The 16,604-nt window shown below is 36.3% G+C and overlaps 2 protein-coding genes across 2 annotated transcripts; one reads left to right on the forward strand and one right to left on the reverse strand.

The window, feature by feature from the left end:
• The first annotated feature begins 248 nt into the window (after positions 1 to 248).
• LOC144422908 (uncharacterized) lies at positions 249 to 1,580 on the forward strand. Its single transcript, XM_078112920.1, has one exon. The coding sequence runs from the start codon at positions 249 to 251 to the stop codon at positions 1,578 to 1,580; it is 1,332 nt and encodes a 443-aa protein (XP_077969046.1).
• Positions 1,581 to 3,580: 2,000 nt separating this feature from the next.
• LOC120337959 (4-hydroxyphenylpyruvate dioxygenase-like) lies at positions 3,581 to 15,128 on the reverse strand. The gene is made up of 11 exons (XM_039405870.2): positions 14,958 to 15,128; positions 14,712 to 14,738; positions 9,631 to 9,693; positions 9,456 to 9,550; positions 9,197 to 9,332; positions 8,197 to 8,390; positions 7,844 to 7,921; positions 7,016 to 7,250; positions 6,342 to 6,464; positions 5,748 to 5,864; positions 3,581 to 4,735 (listed from the first exon to the last, which is right to left on the reverse strand). The coding sequence occupies exons 1-11, from the start codon at positions 14,958 to 14,960 to the stop codon at positions 4,643 to 4,645; spliced, it is 1,164 nt and encodes a 387-aa protein (XP_039261804.2). The 5' UTR covers positions 14,961 to 15,128; the 3' UTR covers positions 3,581 to 4,642.
• Between the last annotated feature and the right edge of the window lie 1,476 nt (positions 15,129 to 16,604).

The following is a 16,604-nucleotide window of genomic DNA, read 5'->3' on the forward strand; positions in this document are numbered from 1 at the left end:
CATGGTTTATACTTCCCTGAAGTAAATGGCACTATTGAGGTGCTGATAGGTTCTGATGTATTGGGACAATTTCCCATCTCAGACACATGTGTTGGTGAACAAGGCTCACCAACTGCTTACCATACAATTTTAGGTTGGGCTCTAGCAGGTCCTGACAAAAATGCTCAAATTTCAAATTGTGTCGAGTCAATTTTTTGAAAGCAGGTTATAGTTCTGCAAATTCTATTGAAGAAAGTACTAATTTATCTATGTGTCATGTTTGTGGTCATGATTTTGTTGATTTATATGCTGATCCATGTACTACAGAGTTTTCTGTCGATGACAAGAAAGCATTGAGCATTATGGCAGATACAATGAAAATGATAAACGGTAGGTATCAAATTGCCTTACCCTGGGTATCTGATAATGTAACCCTCCCTAATAATCGTTTTTTAGCAGAAAAAAGGCTAATGTATCTCAAGCGAAAATTCCAGAAAGACCCAGATCTTTTCCAAAAATACAAAGATAAAATACATGAATACATCCAGAATGGTTATGCAGAATACATACCCATACATGAATTGCCACACAGTAACAGAACATCATATTTACCACATCACTATACTGGCCAAAAAGTTCGGGTAGTATTTGATTGTTCAGCCGAGTTTCAAGGCACTCGTTTGAATAACAACTTGTTATCAGGTCCTTTCAATACTAATACGTTGGTTGGTGTTCTTTTGTGTTTCCGACAGGAACCCGTTGCGGTAATTTGTGACATCCGTCAAATGTTTCATAGAATTCGGGTAAATCCACCTGATTGTGATTCCATGCGATTTCTTTGGTGGCCCAATGATGATTTATCTCGAGACCCTGTTGAGCTAAAAATGTTGAGTCATATATTTGGTTGTAAGAGTTCTCCATCTGTTGCTACATTTGCGCTACGGAAGGTAGCTGATGATAATTTATCCAATGCTGACTCTGTCACTATTGAAACTGTTAATCGTAATTTTTTCGTGGATGATTGTTTGAAAAGTTTGCCTACTGCTGACCAAATCGTCAGTTTGATATCTCAACTACGTAAGCTATTAGATACATGTGGTTTTCATCATGCCAAGTTCATAAGCAATGACCAAGCTGTGTTAGATTCGATACCTGATGAAGATAAAGCCCCATCTATGGTAGATTTTGACATTCAAGGTGATTCCTCAAATAAGACACTCGTTGTGCATTGGCGCATCGATGCTGACAAATTTGTAATTCGTATAAATGTTGAGCCTCTTCCTCTAACACGGAGAGGTATTTTGTCAATGGTAAGTCAAGTATTTGACCCATTAGGATTTGTCCAACCATTTATTTTGCCCGCAAAACTTATTCTTCGCGAGTTGTGCGATGAAGGTTATTCCTGGGATGATACCATTTCTGGCCCACCTAGAGAAAGTTGGGAAAATTGGATCGCTTCATTATCCAACTTAAATAATTTGTCTATTCCTCGTTGTTCCAAGCCAGCTGACTTCACACCCACTGAGGTACAGTTGCATTTGTTCTGTGACGCTAGCAGAGTTGGTTATGGTTGTTCGAGTTATTTGCGTATGATTGATTGATGCAGCAAATGACTTCATGTCGTTTTTGTTAGAGGCCATATAGTGACACGCACATATACACACATTGTACATAACATGCACCTATTCACAACATACATACCACAACAGGAATTATGCTTGTACCACATTCCTACCCTTTCCTCAGAGATTCTCGTTTACCATTTTTATGTATCTCTAATGGTGCTCATTCTTTCAGATTAATTATTTCTGATTAATTTTTGTGTGTTTCACACATTGTGTTGTTTGAACATTTCTTTTATTGCTTTAAAAAATTACATAAAATGCTTTTCATTTTCTCTAATTTGGGCCCGGTATGTAAGAAATGTTTCCTCATTTTAATTATGGGCACTAGGCTGTGTTCCAGAAAAGTGTTTCGTAATATCTATTTTCGCAATCATGCCAGTTCCGCGATAATCATTCAATCTTATAAGCGTAGTACATTCGTATTCAGCTAAATGGAGTGATTATTATCCAAAATTTGATACTAATGATTAATTCCATGTATTATTCCCATGTTTAATACATGAGGAGTCCCAAATAGATATCTTATTGAGCCAACTTGGCTTTATATTCTGACCAATAATCTGGCATCTGTAAATTCTCCCGCACGCCGCTCTCTTCTTTCTGAGTTTTTAGTGAGCGCACCTCTGTTTCTTAATAAGCTCCGGAATTTGTCAATTTGTAAGCCGTATTTTTCATGTTTGTTTTATTTATTTAGCTAATATTTGGAGTGATGATCATAAATTAGATTAAATTGTGTGTAATTACTGAAATAAACTGACTCATCGATGTTCATTACTACTGCGATAATGCAATAAAGTCAAAGCAACAAATGTTGGATGAACTATTTGGGATCGGGCTCTTCAAGTATTTCTGGTGTTACTCGCACATTGGATCACACGATATCACTCCACATCATAGTTAGGTGATAGCACCGTTTATTACCTACAGAAGTGAAACAGCAAACGACGCTGAAAACAGACGTTTCTTGGGTTAAATGCGAGTATTTCGTATTTATGCATTGAAAAGAATCAAACTCCAGCGATTTGTCTTCTTTGCCAACGAACTATTCCAATTTTGAGGGAATTAGTCATTAAGCGCCATTAAGTGTCAAACAATCATGTTTCAAAAAAAAATGTCAAATGAAAGCGAATCCACAGAACCCCTGCGAAACCGTTGCGAACTTTCGGGCGCTGCACTCTTCGGGCACGCAAACTTCCTTCCGATTCTAACTTTGGCCCGCGGCCAATATAGTTTGGGAACTCCTGATCTGGAACTTAATTCAAAATATAAAAAGGCGTACTTACAACTCTTCCTTATTCTACCGTTAGTCCTACCAGGTCAAACATGGATTTATGTAATTTGCACAAAAATGACATGACAGAAACCTGTTCTCAATGACAAGTCGGGGCCGACAAAACTGCATTCTTCCTCAATTGCGTTCGCGCAAACCAACATTCTTGCAACCATTAATGATGTAGGAAAATAATAGTTGACTGCTTCTATTACACGTCATGGTTACCTAAGCGTAATTTATATGTTTAAATCGTTACTATCAGTTATCTTTTAAAATATAATTAGTGCCGATTTCTGGCTGAACCTATAGGTTCGGAATAAAAATCATAAATTTTGTAATAAGTATGAAATTTAATTGATACGTCACCATGAATTGAAACATCGATGAATTAAAGCGTTAGTTTTAAAAATCAAGCCACCCTGGTGTAACATATTTCAAAATTGAAGATGATTGAGTGTAGAAATACTATTGATATATCCAGCGATGAATGGATGTCCCAACACATTGAGAAAGAAAAATTCAATCACATCGATGACGACAAAGATGAAAAGCCGTTTATGACATCATAATGAAGTACTAAAGACCAGTAAAAAGACTAAATTGTAACCTTAATTAAATATATTGTTTGCGGCGGTGTGTGAATGTATATGCAATCAACTACCGGTATTTGAAACCAAATGTTGTGTAAGGATCACACGGCGTACAGTTTGCATAATAGTTTAATGCATAAACGTAACAACAGAAATAATAGAACTCTAAACTCCAACGGTAAATCTCAGATCCATGGAAATGTAACGATAATAAAATAGATCGACATACGTTTTTCTTTATTATGACCGTCTATATAAGATTTCAGCTCTTGCTCAGAAGTCAGAAAGTATATCATTAATAAGAATTTAAAAATATTAAAATTCAGAGCCAAGGTGAAACGAACAACTAAGATTTTGAATACATATAAACCATATTTGTTTATACAAGTCTTTAACTTGGCCTGCGCTTGGTCACGAGCAATGTAAAGTATAGGTGTTCAGCATGAACGCAACCAGTGAAAAGTTAAAATTGGAAATGACACTGAGTAAGATTGACATAGTTTATTGCAAAAAGCTACTATGCAAAATGCTAATATTAAATTTACAAAAACCTCATTTCACAATGCTACAGATAAAACAGTATTTTACAAGTTGCAAAGTTTTAAAACTTCCCAAAATCGGTATGTGAAGTAAAAATGAATTCCCCACAAAACAGATGATGACACAATCTATACATGGTAACCATTAAAAATAATGTCCCGTTGTAGGAAATTAAAAAAAAAATCATGCTCTAAATATTTTTAGGTTATAGCATTTTGATGAATACCTAATTATAAGGGACTTAACAGACTAACAAAACTAAGTCAAGTCCGTTGTTACATACAAGATAATCAAACATGATACGTCTCACGTCACGTCATGACTGTGTATGCGGTACAATGGCGAACAGAGTAATGAGTTATATTATTATAAAAACGAGTAAGTATGCTCTTTCGAACCACGTCTAATAAGACATAATTATGACTTATAATAGTAACTATTTTACGGAACCAGATATAAAACGAATGTTGCGTAGTCTATTGTCAATTAAATACTGTTTTGCAATATTTTCAGAATATTAGAGAAGTAAATTCTGCATATAATATATATAATTCTGCATAAAATCTACATTATTTTTAGAGAAGTTGTTTATCCATAACCTACTTAATTTTTGTGAGGCACTATATCGGGCCGGATTATGCATTTTCCACCTCTGTTAAATTCCCTCTTGCTTCTTGGTCCTGTTCCATGGCTTCAAAAAGGGTTTTGAAATTTCCAGCGCCAAATCCCTGAAGAGGAATATAATATGTTTATATAAAAAAGTACAAGAGAGTTAGTTATACACCAAAGTACCGGTACGCATTCAGTGCTTTTGGATGAGTAGTGCTCGGAGGAATCGATAAAGGTAATACCCGTGTTTGGTGAATTAATTGTTAGGATATGATAGGGTTTGAATATTTATCCCGGAGGAGAGGAAAGCCGACTAGGCAGCTTAATCCTATGGCGAACCACGGCCTCTCGTCCGGTTACCAGTCCATGTCGGGTATGGGAATAGGAATTTGTTTTTAGAAGCATGGACTCGTTCCCGAATCCTGCAAAGTGTGGGACCTAACAAAGAAGCCTAAGAGATTACAGCTGAAATGTGAAAGACTACATGTTATTATCTTTCATAAAACATTCGCATCGATGACTACTGATTAATTGAAGATATTCGTCCGGTCTATTTTTTCTAATAAAAATGGCAGCCCAATATCACGCATTGTGCTAAGCGTTAGGAATACGTTCGCCACCGCACCTATGATTACCCTGCGGGGTCTCGCAGGTTCGAATCCCATGCGGGGATAGTTATGTGCGAGAGGATTGCTGGACTCCTCGCCGCCGTAGGGTGGTTCACGTAACCGCTGGTCGATTATGGATTCCTGCACCATCAAGTGCATGCTCCCGAAAACGAATAACTGGCCAACTTATCCCATAGCCGACATTGAGTGGTAACCAGACGACAGGCCTTGGATCTCTAGATGATTAAGCCGCCTTATCGGCTTTCCACTACCCCGGGATAAATATGTAAATCCTATCCTATATACGGACAAGGAAATATCCCAACAACAACAATGACAAGAACCCCACTATCATTAACAACACAAACATAAAGATCTCCAGTACATTTACGTATATCCATTGATTCAATCTACTTTATTGAAGTATTTTCTTAGTTCTCTCTCTCTCTCTCTCTCTCTCTCTCTCTCTTTGGTCGAGACCCTGCTTTAAGCAATGCTACATAAGTTATTAGTGAATGCTTACCGAGTGGTTGTGGCGTTGAATAACTTCCATAAAGAGAGTTGGGCGATCCTGAACTGGTTTGCTGAATAGTTGCAGTAAATAGCCGTTTTCGTCAAAGTCAACAAGAATACGTAATTCCTGTGATACAATGTGGTAATAATAAAATAAATAGAGAAGAAAATGAATGCTCCATCACAGCGTTTCACATCACATTTTCTTGAAATCAGGACATAAGTCAAAATAAAACAGGAATATAGTGTACCTAGGGCTGTGAAATCGGAGTTTGGCATGTTTTCTGTTGAGTCAGAGACGGAGTCGAATTCCTCGGAGTTGATGATACTTCCAATGATGATATTAAAAGTCAAAATTTTGTTCCGAAACTCGCAAGGTAATACGCCAATGCTGCTTTTATCAAAATTTTTTCCAAGTGTGAAGCTGGAGATTTTTTGCGATCAGAGTCAGAAATCCGAATCAAATTAATTTTTTTCAACCCGGAGTCGACAGTCGGAGTCGATACCCTCCATATCTTTCATACATTAAAACACAATATGATATTTAAAACACCTGATCAGCGGTATTGGTGCATTTTTGTATAAATATGAAAAACAAACATACCTGGATAATATCAAGATCTTCTTCCACAGTGATCTTCGCGTTTATCAAACTTTGTCTTAATTTCTTATAGTAAGTATCCGGTACTGATAAAAATTCTACTCCACGAGCTTTCATATTTCGAACCTGGAATTCAATTAATAGAATTATTATTTTTTTTTTCGTTGGATTTTTCAATTACATACGAATAAAAACTGACACGAAGGCATTTTGATTGTTACAAAACAAGGTCTAATTTTTATTATAGAATGACTTTTACCAAGCGATCAATAACCTTCAATTTCAGCAGCGACTGTTTTTGTGTTATGTTTTCAGTCATATATTTATACACCCAAAAACGAATCCCATACATTTCTTGATCACTTTTGAGAAAATGAGAAAAAATAATTTAATACCTGAACTTCCGTCTGTGTGTGATTGTATCAAAAAGTTTCGGAATTCAGATAGCTTTGCACAAAAGTTATATTGTCTCTGGAATATGTTCAGAATAACCTGTTTTTTGGGTGGTCACCCAAACTTTGACTTTTTTTTTCCAATGGAAAAGACCTTGCTTTACTTACCTATTTGGACATCTATATATCGTTAACTTATTCTACAGTATTTTTTTTTTGCTATTTTACTAATCTTAATAGCACATCAAATTTGCCATTTATTAATACTTAATCGTATATTCTTACCGCAGTAATGACATCTGGTGTGTTCATTGCTATATGTTGGACTCCTGCTCCCTCATTGTATTCGCAATACTCTTTGATTTGACTTTTTTTTTTTCCAATCGATGGTTCGTTCAACGCCATTTTGATGGTTTCTTCGTGATTGGTAACGACAGTAGAGTTCATGGAACTGTATTGCGTGTGAAGCATAGAATCGTCTATCGACCAGAATCGACGAAATAGAAGATTTTGAACGTACCTGTTGAAAGAATAGGAGTAGCTCCAGGTTGGCACAGACTTTGCTGATCATTATAGCGGGTTTTCGCCCAAAAAATTTGCAATTATAACTGCAACTTTATTATCAGCTATTTGCTATTATTATTTTACGACCTGTTTAGCTTAAGTGTGGAGTTGGAGTTTGGCATACTTCCTACTGGAGTCGGAATGCCGGTTTCGAAATGCCGGAGTCGGAGTTTCGAATTCCGCGGCGCCCGGAGTCGAAATTCCATGTTTTCAGTGGTTATAGTAAGTTGACAATATTAGTCGAAATTTTCTACAGAAATTCAAAAAGCAAAGTTTATTTAAGTTCTTAACAGTCTCTCAAAGTAATCTTGTACGCGCCAAAATTTTATTATCAAAAGATAATTTTGTTAGAGTTCGGTGGAATCAGAGTCCAATTTTTCTTTAACCAGGAATCGATTCCACAGTCTGGTTTCGAGCAAGAGTGAAAATTACATTACAGTTTTTGGGGTCCTTATTACCGTAAAACAGGACATCAACGGCTACTAACATGCCCCTGTAATGTCTGTTGTGACGTAACAAAATCTGTCTGCACAAACAAAATAAACTTACCAATCTGCCGTTGGAGTCATTTCATTCTCTGATTGACTGCTACCCACGTGATCAATAAATCTAAGATTCGGTGCTGGCCTAAATACATTTGAATATATATATATATAAGACGTAAATAATGTAATAGCAAGAGTAATTTTATTATATTGCAATCGTCCCATACTTTTTGTGACTATTCAAAACAAATTTGCATATTTCTAGATAATATTCAGAGAAAAAAATGGAAATAGTGCTATGGTTATTGTCTGGCAAATGGCAAATAAAATGAATCAAAAATTTTGCCAACACCGTCACTACTACTATAGCCTAATTTGGAACAATGATGTGCTACAAAATATCTCAGAATCACTCACAGGGTGTCGTAGATGTCCGGTTCGAATAGAGGTGCTTTGAATCCGGGTAAAAATAGTCCGTTAAAGTTACTTCGTTCTATAAAAGTGTGTGTTGTATCGCCGTACGTTTGAACAGTTGCCATTTTAACTGTGCCGTTTTCATCCGACTCTTCCCACAAATCTTTGACGATTATTGCTCCTCTCTCTTTTGCTTTCTAGAAAGAGTAAATAGGTAGTCAAACGGGGTTTTGTCTTCCGACTACGGGTTGAAAATTTTTTGACTCCGACTCCATCAACTAACCCAAATTTTAATAACTGAAACTATTGCGTATGCAAGCCTCCTTTAATAGACTGTAAATGGCGATTAGTAAACTTAATGCATCTGAAATTCTGAAAAAAGATTTGGTATTTATCACAAACACCAAATGTGAGAACTTCCGACTTCTGATTCGAGGGAATTCAAAATGTCGACTCCGACTCCGGTCAATTTGAAATTTCGATTTCACTCCGATGAAAACGTGCCTAACTACGGACTTCATAGCCCTGAGAGATTTCGAGGTTTCATATTTCAATGCTATTTCGCAATCTTAATTTGAACACAATTAACTCCCGAAACACGACCTCATTATTGGGATTTGAAACCAACTTAAATAATGATTTTTTGGAATTTTTAAACATTGCGTAAGTGAATATTTGCTACGCTCTTTGCAGCGATTTCAAACCGCTGCATTGTATGTTAGTTACACTGGATAATGATTTTTGACCATTTTATAAAAGGTTAAAGTGCGCATTTTTTTTTCTTTTTCAAACAAAATAATAATTCTCTCATAAAAAAGAAAATTTATTTGAACGTTAATACGAATTCCAGAAAACGTATTTTCATCTCATTATAAACTTTCTTATAATCTGCCAGTATCAATGAACATACTAATATATTATTTCTCTAATATTGTTCAGTTCTCCAAACATTTCATTTCTGTTCAAAAAAGACAAGTGATCAACATGTAAGAACAGTACAAACCTGAACTAATATTTCACAATTTTCTACGGTGAAAGCAACATCCTTAACTCCGTCGCCGTGTTTTGAAAGATATGACCCCATGACCTTGTTTCCGGGATTGAGCGAAGAAACAAATACAAAAATAATGTCATTTTGTCTGAATTAAAATAATAATATCATAAATAGAAAAAATTTTCAAATTGTGCAGATTGAAAGAAGCACATGTCTTCCTGCACAATAATATTGAGTAAACTATTAATTCTCTGTAGTCTATACTCACTTTACCACGTGTGAAACAACATCTCTAGTTCCTGTTTCCAATCCTTTGTAGGCAAACGGTTTGAAACCCATGTGCATACAATAGAAATCAGCAGCCTGTAACATAACATTATAAGAGTTATAAACAGACAGACATTGGAATTAATTATTCAAAAATATACTTTGGATGAACGCACCTGTTTTGCATTTCCAACCCAAAATCGAAGATGCTCGAAGCATTTGAATTTTGCATTTTCATGCTGTAATCAAAATGATGAATTGTTATATTACATACAAAAAAAAACGTTATCGATATATTGACAAAGCAATGCGGTATATGCTCTAGATCAGTGGTTCCCAACCGCCGGTCCGCGGACCGATGCCGGTCCGCGAAGCTTTTTTGCCGGTCCGCTAGAAATTTCGTTTTTTTTTTTTTTATGCCGTCTCAACCGCTTTACCGTAGACAAAGTTGCGTTGGCTCATTACGCAATTCTCTTCTGCCGTCATATTGCGACGTCTTTCGCGACATGTTGGCGCCGTCTTACGCGACATGTTGGCGCCGATCACTCACATTCTTCGCTTTTCCAGCTCCGATTCATCGCGAATGCGCTTCATCAAATCTCGCAAATTTAGGAAGCCTAAAAATCGGCACGCGTGCTTTTTCTGTTCTGCGTGCTTTTCCTAATTAATATGACCATCCATATAAAACGTAATGGATATATCCTTGTTTAAACTAGAAAACAGTCAAGAACAGTATAACAATCCGGTAAGATATGAACTTGTTGCGACCCCACAGGTGGTCACGAAACACGCAAAAAAAGGATGGGCCGCAAAGATCTTTTCCAGACACAGTAGGATTTTGAGCTTGTCGCCAAGTTATCGACGACTTTGTCATTGTAATGCAAATTCATTTCGTTTGACGCGTCGATTAACTGCAGAGGGATTATGATGAACCCAATGAAAAAGAAAAGGATTAAAAAAGAATTACTTATCACAATTTTAGATATCTCTTGATAACGAATACCCATCGCCAAGTAATCGAGCAATCAAACTGTTGTCAGGATTTTCAGCCAGTTACTGCGTTATGCGAAAAAACATTTTCATCACTAGATTCAATTAAAAAGAAGCAAAGAAATCGGCTGCAGAGCTATACGTATTGCAAAAACTTCTTTGAGGCCTCGTTTGCAATCTTATATCGGAAACGAAACAGCAGCAAAATTCTCACAGGAGTTAATTGTGCATGTTTTAATGTGCGTGCGTGCCTTTCTTACGCATAATGGATGCCCAGCACTGCATTTCATTACGCAAATATATGGTATTATTTTATGTTTCACCCATTTTTAATATTTTGTCGGCACATTATTTGATAGTTATTCTCCGTGTGAAAGGTTTTAAAGTGTGCTTTTTTGTCTAGAAGCATATTGAGTGCCCGACATTGCATTATTTTACGCAAATATATGTTATTCTTTCCAGCGTTACGGCCATTTCAATTTTTTCCGGTCCGCGAGTACATTTAATCTACTTTTACCGGTCCGCCTGGGTAGAAAGGTTGGGAACCGCTGCTCTAGATGCCACTTCGGTATACGATCTCACTTGCTAAACATGATCTCAATCGCATACTGACATTCTCATAGAATTTAAATTACACCACCGCTGAGATCGCATACCAAAGTAGCATCTATGCTGTCTGTATGGCTGCAGATTCAGATATTTATTTTCACCTTGTAATGTCAAGCAATAAACGCACACAAAAATAAAAAATAAAATAAAAAAACGGCAACACATTGATCCATAGCAATTGATTAGGGGTCGCGAAAGACTCGTTGAGTCATCTAGTCAGCGACACCTGAATTAGGCAGAAAATTAATCATGAAAAGAACAACAAATTCGTAATAAGAACTAAAAATATTAGGAGAACCATTCTGATTCATTTCGTATAGATGGCGTATTACCGAAATCTAGTGATTGGAAAAATGTCTCGCTGAGTGCTAACACAGCAAAATTTTGCTGACTAATATCATAGCACAGAATATAAAAATTGACGCTGCTGCCTAGCAACGAGGGTCGTTATGGAAGCAGTCAACAGTCAGTAAAATTACTGACACGATGAAAAACCGGTATGCATTTTGTTAATGTCACAGAATAAGTAGTCAGAATATGACTTTACCAAGCAAGTAACAAGTGAAAGCTGAATAAATATTGCATAACTTTTATGACAGAGGTTGCAGTCATGAAATAGAAGAGCATAAATGGCAGATTGGGGAAGCCTATACGAAAACGTACATAAGTGAAAAATGAAAGTTCAGACACAATATGAGGAAGTCTTCTACTTCTTACTGGTAAGCATCGGGATATATATTTTTCAAGGCCTGTTTGTACAAATTAAAATTCATTGTACTGGCACTATCAGGAAACGAATTCCATAGTTTGACACCAACAAATTTGATTGAATTTTGAATGAGTTTGGTGGAAAAGCGATTTACATAATAAGAATATTTGGTCGAGGATCGTGTTCCATATGAGTACACATCACTCTGCTTTGAAAAATCGTTGGTGAATGCTGGCGGGAGTTTTTCGTTGTGGTGTTGGCGCATTCACTTCAACAATTCAATTTTGTGAATATCAACCATTTTAATTATACGGAGGCTACGATAAATAGGACTAAGACGAGTGCTATCCTACATCTGAAATAGCACGAATCACTCAATTTCGTTGCGATGCAATAAAGTTTTACCTGCTGAGACCCATGCCACCATGCCATATTGAAATAAAGAATAATAGATTATACGTAAAGAGGCTAGCGATGTAAAATGTCGAAGCTTGTATAGTATTCCCACTGACTTGGCTAATTTAACAGCCAAGTTGTATATTTGAACATCCCACTTCATTTTGTTATCTATATATAAACCAAGTTATTTATATGAACTGACATTTTCAAGTTCTGTACCATCAATTTGGATTGCCAGACTATTTAGAGCTTTACTTTTATTAGGTGATATTAACATAGTTTTTGTCGATTTATCGATTTTATTGGCTTTCATCCAATTTGCTACTTTGCAATTTTAGTGTTCACTCCCAATTGATAGGCCACACATGATTTTTCACTGTCGAGAAGATTGGTATCATCGGCAAACAATTTGGAAAATAATGAAGAACAATGAGATATGTCATTAGTAAATACTAAAAATAGAAGAGGTCCCAAACAACTACCTTGTGGGACCCCGTGAGTCACCGGTAAGGGAAGGGAACGATTTGTACCTAATTGAACATACTGTGATCTGCCCCCTAAATAAATAGTAATGACTTTATTTGCTACCCCTAATACCGTAACGACTCAGCTTGTAAAGCATGATGTCATGATTTACGGTATCGAAGGCCTTCCATAAATCTAAGAATGTTGCACTAACAAACTCCTATTTTTCTAGTTTGTCGTATATAAAAGATAATAAGACTGTTTTTGAAACCGTATTGAGATTTATTTATGACATCGTTGACAATTCATTTGCGGTAGCCAAACTCATAAAAATGGACTTGCTCACGCGATTATGAAGAAGATGTTTGAAATTACCCGAATAATTAGAAGACTTCTTAGAGAGGCTGTACCCAATGGTTGAGAAGTACTCGGTAAATTTGGTTGAAATCAAAAAGCCATCACTTGTGATATTGCCATTTTTCAGACAGATTTCCTCAACTTATTGCTTTGATTTATTATGTGTGTACGTGATTTGGTTAACGATTTTCCATGTTGATCTAGGGCAGGGGTGGGCAACCTTTCGGCTCGTGTGCCAAAATCGGCTAAATTTAAGGACAAAATTCTTCCGCGTGCCGACCAAAATTAAAAACAATTCTTTGCTACTTTCAAAGCAAAAATACACAATAATAATCCCTCTTAAACATATACAGACAGATTCCTTATTCAGAAAATATTAGGCCGACAAATAGACTTGATTACTTTTCATATTCTATATCAGTGAGACTTCTGCTGCTGCATTACCGCTGATAGAGATTTTACATTGGGTTTATATTTTGTAACTTTCAGAGAAATAACCGAACTACTGGTTTCATATTTCGGGCTACTCCTAATACGAGACTTAATAGTGTTCATAACTGAGAACAGATTAACAAGCGTATGTAGATAAAAACAAGGAGAGTAATGCAGTTGCAAAGTTTTTAAGACACGAAGAATTTTCTGGAATGGCATCTCAATCAAGCAATAGTTAGTTTTCTGCACGTTTCTCTTGTATTCCCTTCCCTAATCGCTTATATTTCTTTCGAAATCAATTTATAACAGTAAGATAGCAATTAACACTAACCAACATGAGCTGTAGCCTACATAAGTGTACACCTTCATAAATCAAGCAGAATTGAAGAAAAAGGGTGGCACAGACGAACTATATTACGTAAGAATGTACCCAAATGAATGCTGTGCTCTTCTCGACAAAATTTATTACGTTTGTTACGTTATAATATATTTGTTTGTAGCCACGTGTGATGAAAGTACAAAAAGAGTTTGAATAACGGATTGTTAAAAAACGAAAATGAATTAATGAACACCGAGTTTCATCAGATAATTCAGAGTCTTGAAACTTTTTATCTGAAGGAGAGTGATCTCGTTTCCGAGGCCTCGCTCGCGTGCCGAATAAATAGGCTCGCGTGCCAAATTTGGCACACGTGCCAGGGGTTGCCCACCCCTGATCTAGGGTCAGCCTACCTCTGTTTTGGGAAATAAGGTTTTGGTAATAAATTTGTTTTGATTTATCGACTGCTCTTGTCAAAACATTTTGAAAGTTTTCGAATTGGAGCATTGAGCACTGTTTCCCTTCAAAAAGTGGGATGTGAATAATTTATTTTCGTATCGAATGCAAGAAATCAATCCTTTGGTTGGCCAAGGCGTTAATCATATTCTTTTCTGACGACGTGAAAGTGGTCGTAACGGGACATGTCGATAAATCAGAGGAACGAACGATTGTATAAAACTGTCAAATGCACTATCAAAGTTTTGTATATGCCAAATCGGTTACTGAGAATGTCAAATACATCTGTACGAAACCAGTCAAGTGAGAATGAGGATATGTCCCTTGACAATACACAATCATTTGTGAATGTTGGTTTTACCTGGAATATTTTTTGACCACCGAGACTTGCAGCGCAACATATACGTGTACATCGTTTATTTTCACATGGCACAATGGGATGATAAAATACAAATATAAACTATTTTATATTCTCTTAGGACGCAAAACAATCACCAAAAATCGTAACGAATTTTGTGGCTTACTTTTTCGCCTTTATCTGAGTAGTAGCTCTGAAAATAGAATGTTAGAATATGTCAAATATGAAGCCAATTAAGATAAAATTAACCATCAATCAAACTCGTGCAAAAGCCAGGCCAAATGTGACACATTGGAACACCTAAGAGAGATGGCATTAATTTGTCAAATGAAATGTATAAGCTCATTAACGTTTGAATTGATTACTTTGCATGAAGACTTTAATAAATGTAATAAATTTAAATATAACTCACCATGATTGTCAAATTTCGTATTTCAATTTACAAAATAAAATAGGTTAAAATCTAAAACAGAAGTAAATATAAGACAATCAGAACCATTATATGTCGGAAATGATTCATACATCGAGTTATATTTGTTTGTTATGTACTTTTAGCAGAAAATAATCTGGTACACGACAGGTAGGACTTTTGTACCATCGTCTATAGTAATTTATACATCTTCATCGCCCCCTGGCACTACAAAAAAATGTAAAGTCAGCAACGAATATATTACAGATCAAATAAACAAAAAGACAAATCACAGTTCATAGTGTTTTTTAATGAGATGGATGAGCTTGGTGGTTTTCAGCAAGTTTTTAATATTTGGTGATATTTTCGTCAGGCACAATCTCTTTGGTGTTTTGATAGCAACAGTGTCACGAATGAAACCCTTTTTCCGCCAAATAAGACAGTGGTTCTTAACCTGGGTTCGATCGAACTTCTGGGGTTCGGTGGAGCTGTTTCAGGGGTTCGACGAAGGTCATCTGAAACAGTTGTATATTATGGGACGTATCTATCACCTAGCATACTTATGCAATTATGCCAAAATAACTGTAGTTCATCGCAGGTATTCAAAAAAAAAAGGTTAGTGGACTTGTCGGTGTTCTACACCTCAGATTCTAGTATATTTTATTGAAAGCTCATATCTTCACAGATATCGTACGCTTGGTAATTATCTATGATAGCGCTTTTAGTTGCTTTATGCCTGTGATTTTGGAATAACTTAGGTTGTTATGACAAACCAAGATTTTGCGTGACCCGTATTCATAATCTACCGTACTAATGAAATTTAACTCGGTTTTACGGATAAATTGAAGATTGGCATTGAGTGTACATAAATGAATGCAAAATCAGAGCGCGTTTGAATTTTACTAGGTGATAAATTTGCAACAAAGAATACTATATCGGCGAACACTTTTATCCGCATTTCAATCCAGTTTGAGAAACGAATGACATGAACTTCCAACGTTTTTGAGGCATATTATCATCTTTTGGATTTACAAGTTGCTATTTTTTTTTATCAGTTTTTCGCCTTTTCACCCGCATAACTTGCAAATAAAAAAAACGCTCCCCCCGCCGCCGACACTATAGTGACAAAACATTGAAATATTAGAGCGGGCTAATAGTCCGTTCCTAAGGTTACACCACCCACAATGTACATTTTCTATAACCTTGTACGAAGTTAGCTTCCCCTTCATGAAGTTAGCATTGGGCTAATTTCAACCGTTACAATACGATGGGGTTCGACGAAAGCTTGAAGAAAAGCGCATGCGTTCGGCATGCTCGAAAATATTAAGAACCACTGATATAAGAGGTCGGAAATGAGAGAATTCAGAATTCTACCTCCTCAAAAATCGCAGGATACTTGCCAAAATACATCATAACGATCATCGGTAAAATTCATCTTCGATTCCTCATTATGTACCACGGCCTCCAGTCCGGTTACTAGTTCATTGAATTAATCAGCCATTTATTCGTTTCAGATTCATGGACAATATATTGGGGGTAGCCGTAACTGACCAATGGTCACGCCAGGGTTCGGTAACCTTCTGTCTCCCGCGGGCCAAAATTAAGCGTTGCAAGTCTTGGGGGGCCCGCACATATTTTTTGAAAGTTAAA

Source organism: Styela clava, chromosome 1 (genome assembly GCF_964204865.1).
Source record: "Styela clava chromosome 1, kaStyClav1.hap1.2, whole genome shotgun sequence".
In the NCBI taxonomy this organism is placed as follows: domain Eukaryota; kingdom Metazoa; phylum Chordata; class Ascidiacea; order Stolidobranchia; family Styelidae; genus Styela; species Styela clava.

Bases quoted from the DNA above. Each gene is read 5' to 3' on its own strand.
- LOC144422908 (XM_078112920.1), top strand. From the start codon at position 249: ATGTGTCATGTTTGTGGTCATGATTTTGTTGATTTATATGCTGATCCA.
- LOC120337959 (XM_039405870.2), bottom strand. The intron at 9,551-9,630 runs GTGCGTTCATCC...GTTATGTTACAG, and splicing joins GGGTTGGAAATGCAAAACAG to GCTGCTGATTTCTATTGTAT. The intron at 6,465-7,015 runs GTAAGAATATAC...ATTGAATTCCAG, and splicing joins CACCAGATGTCATTACTGCG to GTTCGAAATATGAAAGCTCG.